This window comes from Ammodytes marinus (genome assembly GCF_949987685.1).
Source record: "Ammodytes marinus genome assembly, chromosome: 16".
In the NCBI taxonomy this organism is placed as follows: domain Eukaryota; kingdom Metazoa; phylum Chordata; class Actinopteri; order Uranoscopiformes; family Ammodytidae; genus Ammodytes; species Ammodytes marinus.
In genome coordinates, this window is record NC_137220.1 from 15,919,329 (window position 1) to 15,938,414 (window position 19,086).

The window sequence follows — 19,086 nt, forward strand, 5'->3', positions numbered from 1 at the left end:
CTGTATTCCATTTACATTGGGAAGTCGGAGGTCAGAACTGGGAGTGATAATCAGAGTTGTGTGCCTTCCAGTAACACAAGTGGGAAAAGAACGTTCAACTTTAGCAATCGAACTCATGAACATTTGCCTTTAGGGATCACCTCGCGTTGTTAGCAATACCATTTGATAACAACGCTCTTGTTGTTGTATTTTGTGCATACAAATATGGTTGCGACATATCTGCAGATAGAAAATGAGCAGTACATTACAGTTGATTTAATGTGACACAAGTAATACAGAAGAGCTCAAATGTTTCGGTCTTCACTGCCTTTCATGTGCTGAGCATTCATCATGTTGAATGTTGAACTTCCTAACTTGGAATTCCGACCTCAGGGGCGTTCCAAGTTCCAAGAACTCGAAAATACTCGGAGCGCAACATCAATTACAAATCCAACAGTTCGGGTCACAGCTCCTCAGGTGCGTGCTCCAAAAAAAATGATTAGGCCGGTGCAGAGCAGGGGGCTGATTGTGTGTGTGTGTGATGTGGAGGGGGGGTGAACCTGCTGTGTATTCCATGGACACGTCAGGTCACTGGCAGTGGTGAATGGGCTGAACATAATCCGGGGGGAAGTAGCCCACGTGTCCGTGGCAGCGGCCCCTCCAGCGCAGCGAATCGGAGCAGTCAATGAGTTCAATGACATCACCGCGCAGGAAGCGTAGCTGGTTGGGGTGGTGCGGGGCGAAGTCGAAGAGAGCGTGGGCATGATGAGGACGCTGGGGGGGGGGGGGCAAGAAGAGAGAGAGTTAATAACACATTAGCATTTGTTTAGTCAAACGCTTGTTGACAAAATCAATTTTTTTCTAAATCAGCGAATATCTCTTCACGATCCTCTACCACTCCGTACTTTGTGTGCTGAAAAAGAAATCCAGTGTTAATACACAGCCTAGGCTCTGTGAACATGCATGTTGCTAGCTAAGTTGGACCCCCTTTCCCTTTGTTCCCTAGGCTACAGAGTGGTAGAGGATCATGAAGAGATATTCACTGATTTAGAAAAACTTTATTTTGTCAACAAGCGTTCAACAGAATCGCTTACTCAACCTTTAATTTATTAGATCGGAAAAGGAATAGTTAGTAATGTTTGGAAATGGGTTCATCTGGTTTCTTGCCAAGAGTTACATAACATTGATTCTTGAAATATTTCTGTGATCTGGTACATATTTTTTTATTGTTATTCCATCTCTCCAATGAAGGATTGCACAGCCCTCTGTTGGTTTGGAATTTGAAAAATTCATGCTGCTCAATGTGGATTGTTTTTCTCAGTTCATGATACAGAGGGTGGATTTTCAAATTGACTCTTGTTTCTTTGAAGCATTGCACCTGTTATACCACCAAAAATAAGGGCTTCAAAACCGATTGAGTGAGTTTTCAAATGCAGCCATTCCATTTAGGTTAAGCGATCAGCTAACAATGTGTTAATTAAAACAAATCAACGACTTATCCTTCATTCCTTCAAAGCACACTTATCATTTATTTATCTTTTTCATTTACCATTTATTTAGTCAAATATTGATATGACGAGAAAGTTCTTACAGAGTCGGCAGCACACAGACAGAAGAAGAATATAGACATGAAAGCAAACATTGGACAATAACTAACCAATTTGTTCTGCATTGCTGATCAGTCTGTGTGATCGAGGATCAGGTCTGAACAAGTTGAGCATTACTCTGTAGACAAGATTGACATGAACAGGTGACAGCTATAGGTTATGTATTTATTGTGATTACATAGCCTGTTTTTGGATTGGAATATTTTAGCATTTTTAACAGGAAAAGCAGCAAAGTTAAGTTACTTTATTATGTCAATGGTTACTTTGAAATTTGTATTTCTACATATCCCCTCTCAAGATACCACACTTCGGAGGGGGTCAGAGCGCAGGGTCAGCCGTAGTACAGCGCCCCTGGAGCAATTTGGGTAAGTGTCTTGCTTAAGGACACAATGGTAGAGATGGTGGGCACCGTAGACGTAATACCAGCCACTACTAGTTTTACAACTAACACCCTCCAGTCCGGTACCAGGGGATCGAACCAGCAACCTCATGGTTACTGGTCGGCCACCTTTCCTCTAGTCCATACCACCCAAAGCAATGTATTATTTTGTCTTGGGCTTCAGCCTGGTCATATTCAGTTTTTCATTGAAGCTATTTAATGCGGAAAAACTTCAAGTTGTGGTTATTACAGGGAATAATGTGCTGGGCTGTTTCTTAGCCAGGCTAGGTGTTTCCACCTGTTCACAGTGTTTCTGCTAAGCTAGGCTAACCTAGCTACTTATTTAATGTAAAAACATGAAAAAGGCCTCAACCTTCTCATCTTACTCTTGGAGAGAAAGCGATATGAGCATTTTCCCAAAATGTCAAACTTCTCCTTAATAAAATAAAAACGTATTTTAAGTGTGTAGCTTGTGTGGTGGCGACTTAACCATAACCCTCAGCTCAATCACCTCACATCATACCAACAAATGGAACTCCTCACAAATTATAAAATAATACTATACTGTATATTATAGACCTTGGTCTTGGTGATAATTGGAGGCTGCAAAACTCTATAGCCAATACAATGAATATACATTTACTCACTAGTCATTTCCACAAATATATTATGTATTGACAAGCAACTCTATGATGGAAGATTATAGACACCACCATCCATCCAATAGCCATGTCAGACCATGCCCCCATCAGTTTTATATTGCATAAAAAAACATGAAACCAATAACCAATGCAAGATGGCGATCCAACACATCTCTACCCAAACAAAGAATTTGACTGATACTTCAAGAAATAATGGACAGTCGTTTACAGAAATAAAGTATAAACAAAATACCGTATCTGTGCAACATCCAAAACCCTAATAAGATGAACAATAATCTAAAAAAATGTACACAGTTTACATGCAGCCAACCCAACAGAACAAACACGAAAAGGAAATCAGAGGAAATACATTCCAACTTGATAATCTAATACATTAAAAGACACAACCTAAAATTCTGATTGACCAAATTACAACAGCAAAAAAACACTTGAGGCAACGCAGTATTGCTGATTGGAGTGTTTGAACATGTGACACACTGATACACAGACAGGGTCAATGAGGCGAACAGGATGGCAGTCAGACTACACTAACAGGTAGACAATACATCAATAAAAAATTGACAGCTGGCACCTTTAGAGATTGACGTCAATAAATCGCTCCTGTTGCCAATGTATATTCTGCTGCACATTGTGCTTTTAGGTTTTTAGGTTGTTAGAGAGGCTGTGTATTTCACGAAAGTTTCTCCACCATGTATCTTTATGAAACATGACACATCAGGCCTGCACAGCCCTACTCCTCCTAATGTTGTTTTTTAATTGTTTGGCTTCACGTGGGGCTTTATCGGGCCGGAGCAGCTTTCAACAGGGCAAATGACAATTTTGTGGAGGTCGGTCATGAGAGAGAGGCGATTAGAGTGAGACAGGTAGAGAGCCATCATTAGTAGTGTGAGTGTGTGTGTGTGCGTGTGAGTGTGTGTGTGTGTGTGTTTGTGTGTGTGTGTGTGTGTGTGTGTGTGTGTGTGTGTGTGTGTGAATGCGAGATAAGAGAGCATTTTGTGAAAAAAACACCTATAAAATCACACACCTGCAAAAAAAAACAGCACTCTGTCAAACAGGTGATGTTTGCCGACGATTCACATCACGGTGACACGCCTGCAATAAGCTTCAGATGCTTCACGATTTATTCGGCTGAGTTTTTATTTTTTATTTTACGAAAGTAGTGCTTTTCTTCTTTGCTGATCGCGGCCCTCCTCTGATCTCTGTCGACATCGCAAAGTAAGAGCGATGCAAGGGTAGCAGAATAAAAGAGGCTATTTTAGGAAGAGCCCGTATTGAACTTAACTAACCTCTTTGCTGTCAGTTGCGCTACTGCACAGTAAACAAGTGAATGTGGGATATATAACTGGGAGAGAGAGAGAGGGGAGCTGAGAGACGTGTCTATAGGAATCTGTGTCGCAATTCCTATTTTTTTATCAATGTGGACTGTTTTGTCATATGACCAACCCCTTCATACAGTATAATGGCGTCTGGGCACAGAGGAAGATACACACAAGCATGTACAGACACCAACTAAACAGCAGGATTAGGATCAACAATCCCCAGACTCAATCTCTGAAAAAATAAAAAAAACCTTACGCACTTATCTATAATCGTTGTCTCTGATCTGGTCTAGAACACTTCTTGGTGTGCTCTGCCTGTGGGTGGGTATGTGCATGTGTGTGCAGGCCTCTATTTGCTCAGGTGACTGCGACTGCGACTGCACACAATGCTCCATATTTTGCGTATACATATATGGACATTTACATATATGTGACATCACAGGGGAAAAAGATGTTGGTTTTTCCATGACAGCTCGTGACGACTAACTGCTTGGAAGAAAATATTCGGTCTGGCTGTATATCAGTTCCGCTCGGCTGCCTCGGGATCATCGTCCAGTTTGACCCAGAGCCAGCAAATGACTCACACACTCATGTACACACACACACACACACACACACACACACACACACACACACACACACACACACACACACACACACACACACACACTTGCTATAAGAAAACGGCTCTAACCCGGCCTCTGTTTCCACTTGGAAATGACAACAAGTGTCAAAAAGAGCTTTTCTTTCGTTTGGCGACACCAGTAGGTCAGGGATATGTTTGAGAGGAGAAATTAAGAAAAAGAAAACGCACCATAAATAGACTGAATTACTTCCTATCCTGCCACGGTGAGATAAGAGTGATCTGGGGCCATGTAATGAGCTGATGGGAGTTTTAGCTGGGCACTGCACAATAGGAGAGACAACGCATGAAGAACCGCATTGAACTCTGACTAAGCCAGTCCTCGACAGACTTAATTAGTGTCTGTGAAGCCGACCCATACAGTGAAAAAAAAGAAGGGAACACTGATCATGTGATGGAAGAGATGGAAGAAGAAAAGCTTTAGGCAAATTACATAAAACATTTCTCCATTACCCTGTTTTCAGGGTTCATAGGGGGCGGCGCAAGAACTTATTTCTCCTTGTGTTCTTGTGCTTTTAGCGTCACTGCTTTTAGCGTCACTGCTTAACGCTCGTGTGAAAGGAGAGCTTGAAATGGTGTGCTGGCAACGGAAGACGTTTACTATTAATATTTTAGATACACATAGAGCATACATAACGAAGACAGAGAGGCGGAATAACTTGGCAAGAGTTTAGGTATAATGTTTCGAGGCGAGAAAAGGTCTATCGCGTCTTGCATTGGGGTGGCTTTGTTATCACTCTGTCGTAGTCGTTTCTCTAAGTGAAATCCTTATGGAGTGAAGGCTGAGCACAAATTAATTCAAAAGATTACATTTTTCAATGCACATCTTATGCACAAGTTGTAGATTCAGGGTTACGCACCAATTTGTTGTGACATAATTAAATACAATTTTGGCAGACTGAGAACAAATCAAAAAAAGAAAGAAGGTACAATCTACCCCTTAAGACTTTAATTATAACAGTTGCAGAGTAAACAAGGCAACAGACATAAAGGTATGACTAGCATGCTCTGATGGGGATGCAGAATGACAGATTTTCTCCGAGGCTACACAACAGTGTGTCGGTAAACAAAGTCTCCTCAGCACGCCACCCTCAGCTATAGAAACTATTGTGAATAGATCTAAGGGCCATGCCAGCGCAATACTGTGACCTACAGTTCAACAGAAGCAACACAACCAGTGTGCAAGTGCTGGAATGATACAACAATACTGTATGCTATATCCAATCAGGAAAACATTGTTTACTAATTGTGACCAATGCACACATCCAATGTTACGGTATATAGACAAAGGCAAGGCAAGGCAACGCTATTTACAGAATATAGAACAATTAATACAGACAGAAGGCTAACTCAAAGTGATTCACATAAACACATGTTATACAATAAAATTAAATAAGTAAATGCAAGCATTGCAAGAGTTTACATTGAACTATACATGGATGAACCCCAAAACTGCTCCAGGGGCGCTGTACTGCGGCTGACCCTGCGCTCTGACCCCCTCCGAAGTGTGGTAACTTGAGAGGGGATATGCGAAAAGACGAATTTCAATGTGCCTCGTGTACAACTGACAAATAAAGATAACTTAACTTAACTTAACTTAACATAATAACAGGAATGGAATACCATACCAGAAAATAGAATTAAAAAGCCCTTGAATTATTTTTACCAGTCAAACTGCCATTTATTAATTACAATTATTTAACTAATCTAACGTATACGTATAAATGCTTGCCTAAACAAAATATCCGTTCAGTTGTACGGTAAATGTAGGATTGCTTTGTAGCTGATTTGTGGACTGATAAGCTACACTGCACCGGCAGACAGCCATTTATTTTTGCACCTTTTTCAAGTGTAGTTCGTCCATGTTTTACTACACAACAACTCGCAGTGCAGCCTATCAGTTCATCAGCAGTGAAAGGATCCTACATTTAGCTTAGAATTGTTTTAGATAAGCACTACGATGCTGACTTCTGCTACGGGCGACGTCTCACCCAAACTCCTTCAAATGACTGCGGTGATCACCATCTCCATGAAGTAACAGACTCATAAGCACCTCATACAACAACACTTTAAACATACTGAACTTTGGCTTTAAACTACCCCCCCCCCCCAAACCATGTTGAACATGTCCATAATGACACTCTGTACACTTGCCTTGCAGCTATACAATAGCAACTGCTGTTAGCTGTAAATATCGGAGACAAGACATTTTACAGGACTGCAGTCAGTCATGCATGCATATAAACACGCTCCACCTGGCACGCAGTCCTCATTAGACGTAAACATTAATACGGCACAACAAGGTTACCTATGACCCCAGCATTTAGGCTACAGGCAGAATAAGAATATGCTCTGATGAGCCTTAATTTGGTCAATTAATCTGCTAATGTGATCAGAGGTAAATATAGGACTGCCATCACATGATGATAGCAAAACAGCTCTCCATTTGAACTAATAATGATGTATATCTGTATACTTTTTTATAACATAATATGCAATATGCAATTTGGGGCCATTACATTGAACTGCGCTGCTGTAATTCTTTGTGTAAATCGTTGTTTGGAGTCCCAATATGGGTTCTATTACTCACTTTAATGGACTTATTCCTGACAAAATATGTGTTTTTACGCCACTTTCTAACCGTTTGTAACAAGGTTCTAAAGCACATTAAAAACCTATTCTCCAGCATATATTAAATGTTGTTATTACTTTAATTGAGCATGGATGGTGAGTAGTGCAGCTGTGAAGATGTGGGTGGTTAAACTAGGCGAGGATCGCTCTCCAACTGTTAAAGAGGAGACTCCATCCATATAAGGATATTAAGATACATTAAATTACCAGGACATGATCCCTGCTGACTGTTCATGCCTGTTCATTTCAGTAGAGAAGACAGAGCACATTGACTAACCTCATCACAGTAAAATGGAATGGGAAGAACAAATAACAATGAAATTAACACGCATAAACATCCTGTTACCTATAAAACCTGACCTATTAAAAAAAAGCATGTAGCTTCTGTCTGTCTTCACATTTATTCACAAGCGTTACATATTTTTCTTCCCCTGAATGTGGCCGAAGTGTGGCAGAACAATTAGTCCAATCAGAGAATGGGATTTCGGATGGTGGCAGATTGATATACATATGAATACATGAATATATGAGTAACTACTATTATGCTGCAGTGCTTACGTGACGCCAGCTTCTCGTCAAGAAAACAGAATGCAATGAGTGAGTGTCGGCGGTGCAGCTTCTCAAATGACTGAATACGTTGTGGGGGGCTGGAGGGGGGGGGGGACTCAGGAAGACCTGATTTTTTTGTTATCGCGTGTTAGACGCTCACTTTAAAGAGATTGAAGTTTGTGACAGTATTTAGGTCATGCAGTTTTTCGGTCTCCCGCAGGACGGCTGTCGTTATTTTCCCCTTTTAAACTGCCTACCATCATGTCGCCCTGAAGCAAAATTCTTCCTTTGCACCTGCTCCTGCTGCATTTCTATCTACCCTGCAATTTTTAGAACATGCTTGAAGCTGTCTGGGCACAAGGCAGGATCTCATTGAACAGGGACTACATTGTTTAAGAAGCGGCTTCGTGAAAAGACATTGCCCTATTTTATTTTATTTCATTTTGGATGCAAACCTGCTCATCCTCATATGCAGGTGTCTCCTGCTCCCCACCAGGTGAAACACAGCAGCAGTCTTGTTGTTGTCAGAATAGAAATAAAAAAAAAAAAAAAAAAAAAAGCATCCTCTGTTTTATTGTTATAACCTCATCCGATAGAAAGGAAAGATGGTGGTGAGGCCTAAACGTGCCGAAGCAGCACTCAAATACTCAAGCTTGCACATGAGAGAGATCAATACGTGTGGATCACCTTCAGAAGAACATGAGATCTAGACCGGCTTAGGTACTCGACACATTCTAACCAATCAGACTTTCATCAGGTGCTTGCTGATGATGTGCGCCTGAAAATATTGACCTATATTGATTTTCCTCTATGCATTTTATTTCATGTGTCCTGTAAAAAAAACATTAAAGCACTCCAGGTTGATGCATTTCAAATGATCACTTCGAGACCATCTCGGTCCAAACGTTTTTTATAGAGCTGTATGTTACTTATATTACAGTGTGGGTTTTGGGGCGTGTGGTCAAAATGAATAGAAAAACAGATACAATTGATGGAGAGTGGAAGTAATGGTTAGTGTGTGACCCAAAACCTCTGGACTTCATGGGAGATTCCTTATTAATTTACTACCATTAGCAGAGCTTTGCGGGCTAGACGGCGCAATTGATGAGATGTAGGCTATCTCTTAATGTAACTTGTCACTTCCTGTTAATCCTTCACTTGAGCACGCTTAAGTGACCAAAGTGCAGGCCGGGCTCACGTCAATTACTTAGGAGTAGTCATATGGAATATGTATTGCCTTAATTACTGAGGGAATGGTAAAAAAAAGTATGTTCATATGTTTACTCGAATGTTTTGGCGGCTCTGGCGGGGGGAATGTGTATGAAATGAGCCGTGTGTCCGTAGAAGAGTAAAACGTTTTAAAAGGAAAGTAGTGTAGGTTTTTACCTTACCGCATAAATAAAAAATCCTCAGTATTTTTACCATTGTGGCACCCTATAACATACAAGCCGCTAGTGCTTGGTCACCCTGCACTCTACACATGTTAGTGGCTAATATTATTCACCTCAATATTTGGGGGTTGTAAGCACTCAAGGGCAACCCAATTGGGTAATTTTTCAAGTTTAATTTTGTGCCGTTGCCCACTGTCAAGCAACCCCCCAACCCACATCTTCAGAGCTGAACCACTATTAAACCTGCAACAAAATCAACCTAATTCATCGTCTGTACAAAATCTCATGGCAATCCATCTACAACACTACAGCAAAAGTCAGAAGAATACCAAAAAAACATAAGGATTTATCCTCTTGGGGGCATGAATATCCGTACCAAATTTTAACGGCAATCCATCTAAGGGTGTATTCACACATGCTGTGTTTAGTTCGGTTGAAACGAACTCAGGTGCACTTCCACCTTCGGTGCGCATCTTTCAGACAGGTGTGAATACAGCAATCGCACTCGGGGGCGGACCAAACAAACGCTCCGAGACCCAGCTGAAGAGGTGGTCTTGATGCGCTTCAAAACGCACTCTGCTACAGTTTGTGGTGTGAATTTGGCTGGACTCGATCCGACCCAATTGCAGGAAGCACTGCGCCTTTTCTTTCTTTTCTTTTTTAATAAATCGCCATCAGCTTCACATTATGGGAAAGTGTCGCCATTGTTAGGAAGATTAGTTGTGGTTTGACCGGGAGCCCCGAGCGAAAATATTACATTTGATAATGACGCGTGCGGATCAGCGATCAGATGGAGAGGAGCGTCTCCTACAGTGCCAACAGGTTCACGCTGCGCTTTGCATGAAGTGTGTGTTTTTATTGTTCTTCCCAACGGGACCGTCAATAATGTCCCCGTGTCAGTTTGGTGCTGAACTGCGCCGAACTGACACCCAGCTGATACACAGCTTAATCAGCTGTGTTTCAGTTTGAGCCTATTCTTCACGCGAGCCGCGCATCCAGCAGCAAAAATACAGTAAAAATTATGTTTCACATCGTAGGCTAGAAGCCACATAACGTGGCATTGTCATAGGGCTACATATTATAACCATATGAAACAACAATAATTTGATGTTTTTCTTCTTTATTTATAGGCTAGATGTAGGCATTTTTATTATTTTTAACCCCATATTATATCAATGATACATTCGCAGTTTTTACTTCGTTCTTCCTGCTTCTCTCCACCCCAGAATGTCTGTCCAATGAATGAATGACCTCAGATCACGTGTGGTTTTGCTTCGTAATGCTGGTTCACTTGCAAAAGGGGCAATATGAAAGTGGACCACACCAAAAAAAAAAAATCCAAATTCTATTTGGTCTGGACCAAAGCAAGTGAACTAACGGACTTTCCATGTGTGAATACACCCTAAGATACTTCAATCTGCGTCAAAGTGGTTGATAGACTGACCTTTTTCTTATCCTACTATCACTTCCCATGCTCTCAGTGATCGATGCTGCGTGTACAGTTCCCTAATGAACAGCGGGGCTTATCTCAGGTGCCAGGCTATTATATGGAGGGGGGGGGGGGGGGGGGGGTATAATAGGATGAGAATTAGCGCGCAGCATCTGGTGTTGCCCTGATGCGACCGTGCTGTCATGTCAGGATAGCTGTGGATCACATCCCTCCGTTTTGCGCCTGCGGGGTTTTCTTGCAGGCATGGCTCGTTGCCAGCCACTCCCGAGAAAAATACTTAACATGCAATGTGATCCTGCCTGCTTGCATAATGACTTTACAATAAAGCAACAATAACAGCTCCTCCCACGCCAACAACATCATGGGAACTACCTGTCATTAAAAAAAAAAATCTCGATCCCTAAACCTCACAGAAACTGCCTGTTTGAAAAAAGGAAAACCAAAAACACATTAAGGACAATATTGGCTTCTGTAAACGGTGTGGATGACCTGGTCCTGGCTCATTAGGTGTTTGAACTTTCAAGCGAAGCCGGACCATAACACAACACAACTAAAAGAAATGTCCTGTCCAAACTTGAAATGTGGCAACTGAATCATGACTGATGTAAAAAAAGAAAAGAAAATTGGCTCTTAAATCAGTTTTTCTCTCTAGCGCTGCAGAGTTCACTCCCTCTGGCCGGGTGCCTGCGATGAATGATTTGGTTCTGCTCCAAACCGACGACAGTCCTGTGATCTTTCATTATACGAGCTGCACCTCCGCGTCCAACCCTGCTGCCACTGAAGTCAACTCTCCACAAATGTCTCCAACAGTTGTGTTGTTCCCATAACTGTCTTCTACATTAAAAAAAATGGTTATGCCTATCAAGTCACAGAGGGATCAAATATAAACACCTAATAGGCTATAGCTTGTTCCAAGGGTGTAATGGTACACAACAGTCGAGGTTCGGTTCGGTGTGGTTCTCAGTTAAGAAGAAAAAATGCAACAAAAACAAACTGCTTGTTTGAAATAAGGAAACATAGAAATAAACTGTATACAAATATTTCAAATATATATATATTAAAAGTATACATGCTGCAAGTTCTCCAATAAATAAAATACTTCGCAAATAAAAGTGCAAGTGCAGCATTAACTACAATTCCAGCTTTCAGGTCTTTTTCAGTATATAACAAGTAGAAAATACGGCTGGGAACAACCAAGGTCTCCAATAAATAAAATACTTCTCAAATAAAAGTGCATTTTCTGCACCACAATCAAAACACGCCAGTACATTCATTCTGGAAGAAGTGCCTTTAACGTGCCGCGTTGGTTAAAATATGTGAATTGTTACACCCCCTACTTGTTACGTTCGTTAAAAACAAAGAAAAAGATTAAACAACAGGTTAAAAACAACCAAAATATACACTTTTTATATTAATCTCTCATCAGATAAATCCCATGGCGTTTCAAAGTGAATAGGACCACCAGACTGAGACTAATGACAGACCCCAAAAAGAAGGGGGCTCGGTGATAAAGTGATTGAGAAGGCCGAATTGCATGGAAGAAAAAGGAGTGTGTGTATGTGTGTGTGGGGGGGAGGGGATTAAAGGCAGAAACAAGGAGTCACATGCTCACCCGGGCAAAGTGCTCGGGGTCTCTCAGAAAGACGGTCCTCTCCTTGGCGATGCTGTTGCCATGGTAGAACTCCACCAGCTCGTTGAGGGAGGAGAAGAGCTCGTCCCACACATAGTACTGGCTGCAGCGATCCTGCAGCACCTTGAAATGCTGGACGTGGTCCCCGTAGCTGCAAGATACACACACACACACACACACACACACACACACACACACATACAGTTTGAGATGGAAAAAGAACATGTGTGCAGTTGGTTGACATGTATCGAGGAGTTTTACCAATCTGTCTCTAAATAGATTGTCACAATGTTTTGTTGTTGGGGGGGAAAACAATGAGAGGGGTATACTTGAAGTAACATCTGACCTGAGCAAATTATTTCAACTTTAAAGGAATAGTTCAACTTTTTTAATTTTTTCGATTTTGAACTCACTCTCCGGCTCAAGTGAAGGCGACAGAAACGTTGTGTGCAGTTTTGATGAAGACATGGGCAATATGTCGCTCATCCAGGTTAGCTTAGCACAAACACTGGTAGTCAAGGGGAGCAGGTCAAAAGATAAGCTTTACAACATCACAAAACGCTCCTGTGTGCTCCTTGTTATTTACAAAATCTGGAGAACAGAGAATTAATTTTTTTGTGGTCATATTTGTAAAAGAGAAGAGCAGTCGGTGGCATTCATATGTGTTGCTACATGTGGGTCTGGGGGTTACGGGGATGCTGTGCAAACCGATGTCAAACAAACTTAATTCCTTTCTCGATGTCTAAAAAAACGTATTGCAATATACAGGTTTGTGGTGAACTGTGAGAATCTGAACATTTCATAGCCCTATTTAGAGGAAAACAGATTCTGACAAAAGGATCCAAACCAATTTAGTGTAGAAAGAAATTGGAAAATAAATAAATGGTAGCCAATGGCAAGAACAAAAATAGTCACACAGGGGTTGGAGTGCATGCCTTGTTGTTATGATTAAAAGGGTTTTCATTGGCAATCATACCTTCTCCTCCCTCTGTGGTGGTTGCTAAGTAACTTGCAAGCTTATCTTTAGAAAATCTGGACATCTCGCCGCGATCGTACTGTTACATAACTCCATCTAATATGCAGCGGAAGGCGATGCAACTCCCCCATATTTCTAAACACATCTCAGAAGCAGGTATGTGTGTGTGCAAGTGTGTGCGTGTATGGCTTGTGTTAAAAAAAATCAATTTTGCCATTTTTGAGAAAGTACTATAGTTGTTTTAATGCGACATCATTGGTGTCGATAAAACTATAAAAAAAATATACCACACATATACAGTAGATGACAGGTCCATGCAAAAACTCAATGTGGCATTTGTGGTTTAGCTAACTCCTCCTCTATCCAGTCGGACTGGATCCCAAGCTTTAGGGAGAGTAAATGAGCATTGGGTTGGTTTTACCCAGAATTCCTTTCTCTATTCAGATGCTGAGCTCCATGAACAAGCAGGGCAGCACTCCCTGATGACTGGGTGGATGGCATTCATCCACACCTCCACCCTGCCCCTCTAGCTTCTCTCTTTCACCCTGTCTTCATTTTCCCCTATCCTCACCCACCGTCTTCCTTGAGCCAAAAGTTATGTTTTTTTTTGTTTTTGTTTTTTTAGGGGGGGATTCTCTTTGCCTTTGTATCGTCTTTGAACATTAAGCCATTCTGTGTGAGAATAAGTATTTTTTTTTAAATGTTGCTTTGTCTGTGGGTCTGTATTCCTGCCTATCTCTGTTTCGCTCAATCTTTCTCTACCATCCAACTTTTTTTTCTCCCTATCACAATTCCTCTTACTATCTGCTCCAATCTGTCTCCAGACACATGGGCGCACAGACATACGCACACATACACACACACACACACACACATACACACTAAAGTTGTCCTTAGTTGTCCACCGCAATCTGCCGCACCCTACTGGTGGGGCTTTGTTATTGCCGCCAGCTGTGCAGCTTTTTGACTGAGACAAAGCGATTATGAGCTGGGCAAGTGGCCTCACCAGAGAAGAAAAAATGGATGACAAGATAAAGAGAATTTTTAGATCACGAATTGGGAGAGGTGGAGATTAAAAGACAGGATGTAGGTAGGGCGAGGACTTTCCCTTCAGGGGATTCACAATAATGTGATGTAGAATGAAACACTTCTAACACTTGAGACTTTCAGGAAAAGGGAAACAATACCTGTGAACCACAGCTTGTTTAGAATTCCTACAGCTGCGAGGTAAAAAGTAACAATGCCGTGTCCAGCTTCTACTTTCTGTGTTACTTTTAGTTTTAAAATATTAACAGAAAATAAATGTGTTGTCCTCCTGAGTACAAAATAAATGCTCCAGTTCTAATGTTAAATCTAGGTTCAGGTCTGTTTCATGGCATTGATTTGATTTCCATTTCTTCCAGTGTTTTTTAACTGATCAGCATTAAAGGTGGGGTCAGTGATACTGGAGACACTGCTGTCTGTAGTGTATATGCGCTGAAAAAAAATCAAGTGTTAATACACAGCCTAGGCTCTGTAAACTGGTATGTGAACAAAGGGTAGATAAACCAAGGGGCCATTTACAGAGCCTAGTGCCTAGACTGTGAGGAGAAGGAGATATTCACTGATTTTGACATAAATTGGTTTTGACAACGAGCATTTTCCAGAATCGCTGACTACACCTCTAAGCTGAGGATGACACATTGCATACAGCCACGCACACTATAGGAAACCTGTAATCTCACACAATGCACAAAGCGATAAAGATCAAATTGAAAGTGCCAGTGTGTGCTACGATGGTGGAGTATGAAGCTAGTTTCTTTAGGCTTTTTGGTTTATAAAATTCTGTTATAGAAAACACTATAAAATGGTGTTATTGAAGACACTGTATAATCGTTATTCTAAAGATTTACTCACTTACTTTCTACTGACTATAGCTGTAGTGAATTTGGGGTACCATATCTGCGAAAACATGGTTCAAGACATCTTGAATTTTTGCAAATCAGTCCTACGTATGTGTCAGTAGAGCGGCAGAGAATTGTTTAAAATATTCACTGAGCATTGCTTAAACCACAATGACGCATCTTAGTGCTCAATCCTCCCTGCAGTGCAAAAACACCACTCCACCTCTGCGCCACTACAGTGGTAAAACACAAAGAAAGCTAAGGCACCCTGAGACCACATTTAAAGACATACCGTGAGAAAATGATATAAAGAAAAAACACTACTACTCTCTCAGCAGCATCCCATTGAACATCTTCTGAGGCAGAGATAAACTGTCAAATAAATCCACACCATACGGATAGATGTATTAACCTATGTTGCTATAACCTCACATGGACAATGGAAATCTAATAATCGTAGCATACTTTCAATAAACTATATTATTTAATAAATTAATAATTTTTTCCATTTGCATGCCATGCCAAAAAAGTGGTTCATTCGGCACGGAGTTACATGATACCAGTACAAAATACATTTCATTTTTAGCCTCCGGTTCAATATCCACAAACAACATACTCCACTTTGCACAAAATAAAAGAATAAAGAATTTTTTTTTACAGCAGCTTCAAAACGATAAGTGAAACCTATAAACTATCCAACTAGAAATAAACATTTCAGACATAAGACAAACTATTGCCAGTAGCCACGCATAGCAAAATAAATCATAAATAAATAAACAGGAAATGTCACTTCCAGACAGAGAATCCATCCATACAACGCAGTCTTTGTTTTAGCCCATGCTTCTTCTAAAAAGTGTAATTTTAAATCATAATAACATATTATTATCAATATTATTTCTTATTGGGAGTTGTTTACTATCTTTACCATCACCTACAGTAGTGTGTGCAGTATAGTACCTAAGGTCAACTATTACATTGTGGCGAATACAAACTCTTAACTTCGACCAAGATGGTTTGACAAAGAAAAAGAAAAAAGACAACGCTTCAAAGAGGAAAGATACACGGACCGACGGAGAGAGAGAGAGAGAGAGAGAGAGCAGATGTAAGATTAGCTATATCAGTGTTAGGTGATGTCATGACATTTCTATTAATTATTACCCAGAGACATTGGAGTGCGGAACACTGAAAGCATCTGTCTCAACAACATCATAAAGACAAACACACACACACACACACACACACACTCACACACACACACACACACACACACACACACACACACACACACACACACACACACACACACACACACACACACACACACACACACACACACACACACACACAGTGCACACTCTCCAAGTGCCCTCTCCTCTCATCAGTGTAATTAAGCCCCAGAGCGATGGAGAGATTACTTTCTTTTTCCTGTAAGAAAAAGGAAACCAGGGAGAGAAAGAGATTAAGATAGAATGAAACTGAACGAGATAAAAAATGAAATAGATGTACTGAGGTAGAACACACACCGAGAAAAAGAGATGTACTGGATGTAGATGAGCACAGAACTTTTGTATTTTTAAAACCTGCACCCCGCGCCAGCGCAATTCAGGGCAAGCAAAGGTCGTCCAGCGTTCTCTTTCTCTCTACTGTCTCCATCCATCTCTTGTCTCACTTCCCTGTTCTCTCCCTTCCTGCCTCTCATCCTGCCAAACCCCTCTTCTCTAATCTGAGGCTCGCTTTCTAAACCGCTGCAGATGTCTGGAATAGCCTCACTGACACCTCCAGCTGTTAATTCCACTCTACAACTGTGTGTGTGTGTGTGTGTGTGTGTGTGTGTGTGTGTGTGTGTGTGTGTGTGTGTGTGTGTGTGTGTGTGTGTGTGTGATCAGAGCCCCTCATTGATCGCTAAGCTATAGTAGTTAGCAATGTTGACATTCAAAAACGTGGAGCCTTCAGCATTTGTAATTATGCAAACCCTGCGGATAGTTCAGGCATTTTTTTTTTGTTTGTACACGGTTCTTTAAAAAAAGTGTATGTACCCACTACCCATACACCACTTCACTAAGAGAGAATATTAGTAAAATTGTATAGATAAAGACTAAGATACAATGAAAAAAAGCAAGCCAACCCCCTCTTGAGGGTGTATACGGAGGAACAAAGTTAAATCATGCACCCCCCCCCCCCCCCCACCTGCCATAAGCGTTCCCTTCTCCGCCCTTTTTTTAAATGATTTTTTTATTATCTATAGTCGCTGCTGGTACTTTCACTCTGTCTCTCTTCATACTTTACCCTCTCCTCTATATTTCTCTCTTTATGTATGTCTGTGTCTCCCTCAGGTCTCTCTCAATTGACTTGGAGTCACTGATGTGTGCTGTTAAATTGCCCGACTGAGCCGTGGTGTAAGCTCTGAAAGCAGACCCGGACAATTGAAAAAAGAAAAAAAAAATAGAAGACAATCAAGCTTTTCTTTTGCTTCCAAAACCCAGTAGAAGATGGCTTCCACTATGATGTCTGTATGATACATATAGCTGCTTATCTTCAAGGCTTTACTTTGATATGGGGTTTACCGAGAGTCCCTTAGGGTGCATTCACACTAGGCCATCTGTACCGTGCCCAAGTACGTTTGCCCCCTGCAGTCTAGTTGGTGTGACCAGTGTGAGTACTCTGTTCCGTACTCAAGCATGGTAGTAAAAAAAAAGGTTGCAGAAAGATTTTCCTTGGTCTGATGGGGAAAATGGTCAGATGAAGATATTATATAAAAAATCAAATACATATGCTCCAAAATCCCAAACCCATGCCCATATATAGACATGGTAAGTGACTATTATGGCAAGAAGCAAACGTGCCTAGGTTCCGGATCTTTAGGAGCAGTGTGAATGCAGGCCAACGGGGCAGTGGGGAACAATAGTAGTTGCCACAGCAACAGACAAACGGCTCAGTCTGTTCGGCATAGGTCATCATGTGTAAGCCAGTTCTGCCAGCAGGGTTTGCAATATGTCACCAAGCAACATTACAGTACACCCTTTTAAAGTGCCATTTGGTGTTCTGTACAAGCAACAGAGCTCAGTTTTCCCTCGACACAATTGGAGACTGGCAGGAGGATTTTTTTTGCTGTGGCTGAATAAGTTGACTTAAAGTGGACACAAGGCTAAGAAAACAATCTACGTTTCAAAAAGGGCAAGAGCAACTTAACTTTAAATAATAATAAGGGAAAATAACCTCAATTGAACTCCCCGAAGAACAAGAGTAAACACACTTAGCCTCAGCTATCACACACACACACAAACTCATACACAAACAAACTCATACACACACAAAGCTGTTGGTTATGGGCAGAGATTTGTGTCAGTAGAACTTGAATTCGAATTGATAGAACTTGAATTCGAATTGATCGACTTGAATAGGAATTGATCAACCTGCATTTGAATTATTGATACTTGAATTCGAATGTATACACTTGAATATGAATTATCCATTTGAATTTGAATTAATTGTACTTGAATCTGAATTTTATTTACTTGAATCTGAAACAGTTAATATTCCAAATGACTTTCAAATAAAAATTCAAAATTCAAGTTTTCAAATTCAAGTAGAAAAAAATTCAAGTAGAAAAAATTCAAGTAGAAAAAATTCAAGTAGAAAAAATTCAGATTCAAGTAAAAATGTGCACATCCGGTTTCTTTGAGGAAGAGCAATCGAGTGCAGATCTCTGATCCTAGGCTACAGCGTCTGGCCGGTGACCGTTATTTAACGTTCAGGAAATATAAAGTCATACATTAATTTGTTTAATCATCGTCTGTATTTTTGACCTCTTGTTTTATAATCGAAGTATCTTTTAGAACACTAATCACGTTTGAGAAATGAAACTGAAAGTAGTTATAATATCGCCAATATGCTATATCAATGAAAACAGACGGTCAAACAGCGTCCAAATGAGCTAAAATCCTAAATCCAATAAACAGTAACATGGCAAACTTATTTTTAGGCAAG

At 40.8% G+C, this 19,086-nt stretch overlaps 1 protein-coding gene across 1 annotated transcript in view; it reads right to left on the minus strand.

Moving 5' to 3' along the window:
- Window positions 1–19,086, minus strand: part of grapa (GRB2 related adaptor protein a) — a 32,454-nt gene that overhangs the window by 516 nt on the left and 12,852 nt on the right. Inside the window, exons 4-5 of the mRNA XM_080043546.1 lie at window positions 12,223–12,391; window positions 1–753 (exon numbers count right to left, since the gene is read on the minus strand). The exon at window positions 1–753 is cut by the window's left edge and continues 516 nt beyond it. Of these exons, the coding sequence (XP_079899672.1) occupies window positions 568–753; window positions 12,223–12,391 (355 nt within the window). The 3' untranslated portion in view covers window positions 1–567. The remainder of the gene's footprint in view (window positions 754–12,222; window positions 12,392–19,086) is intronic.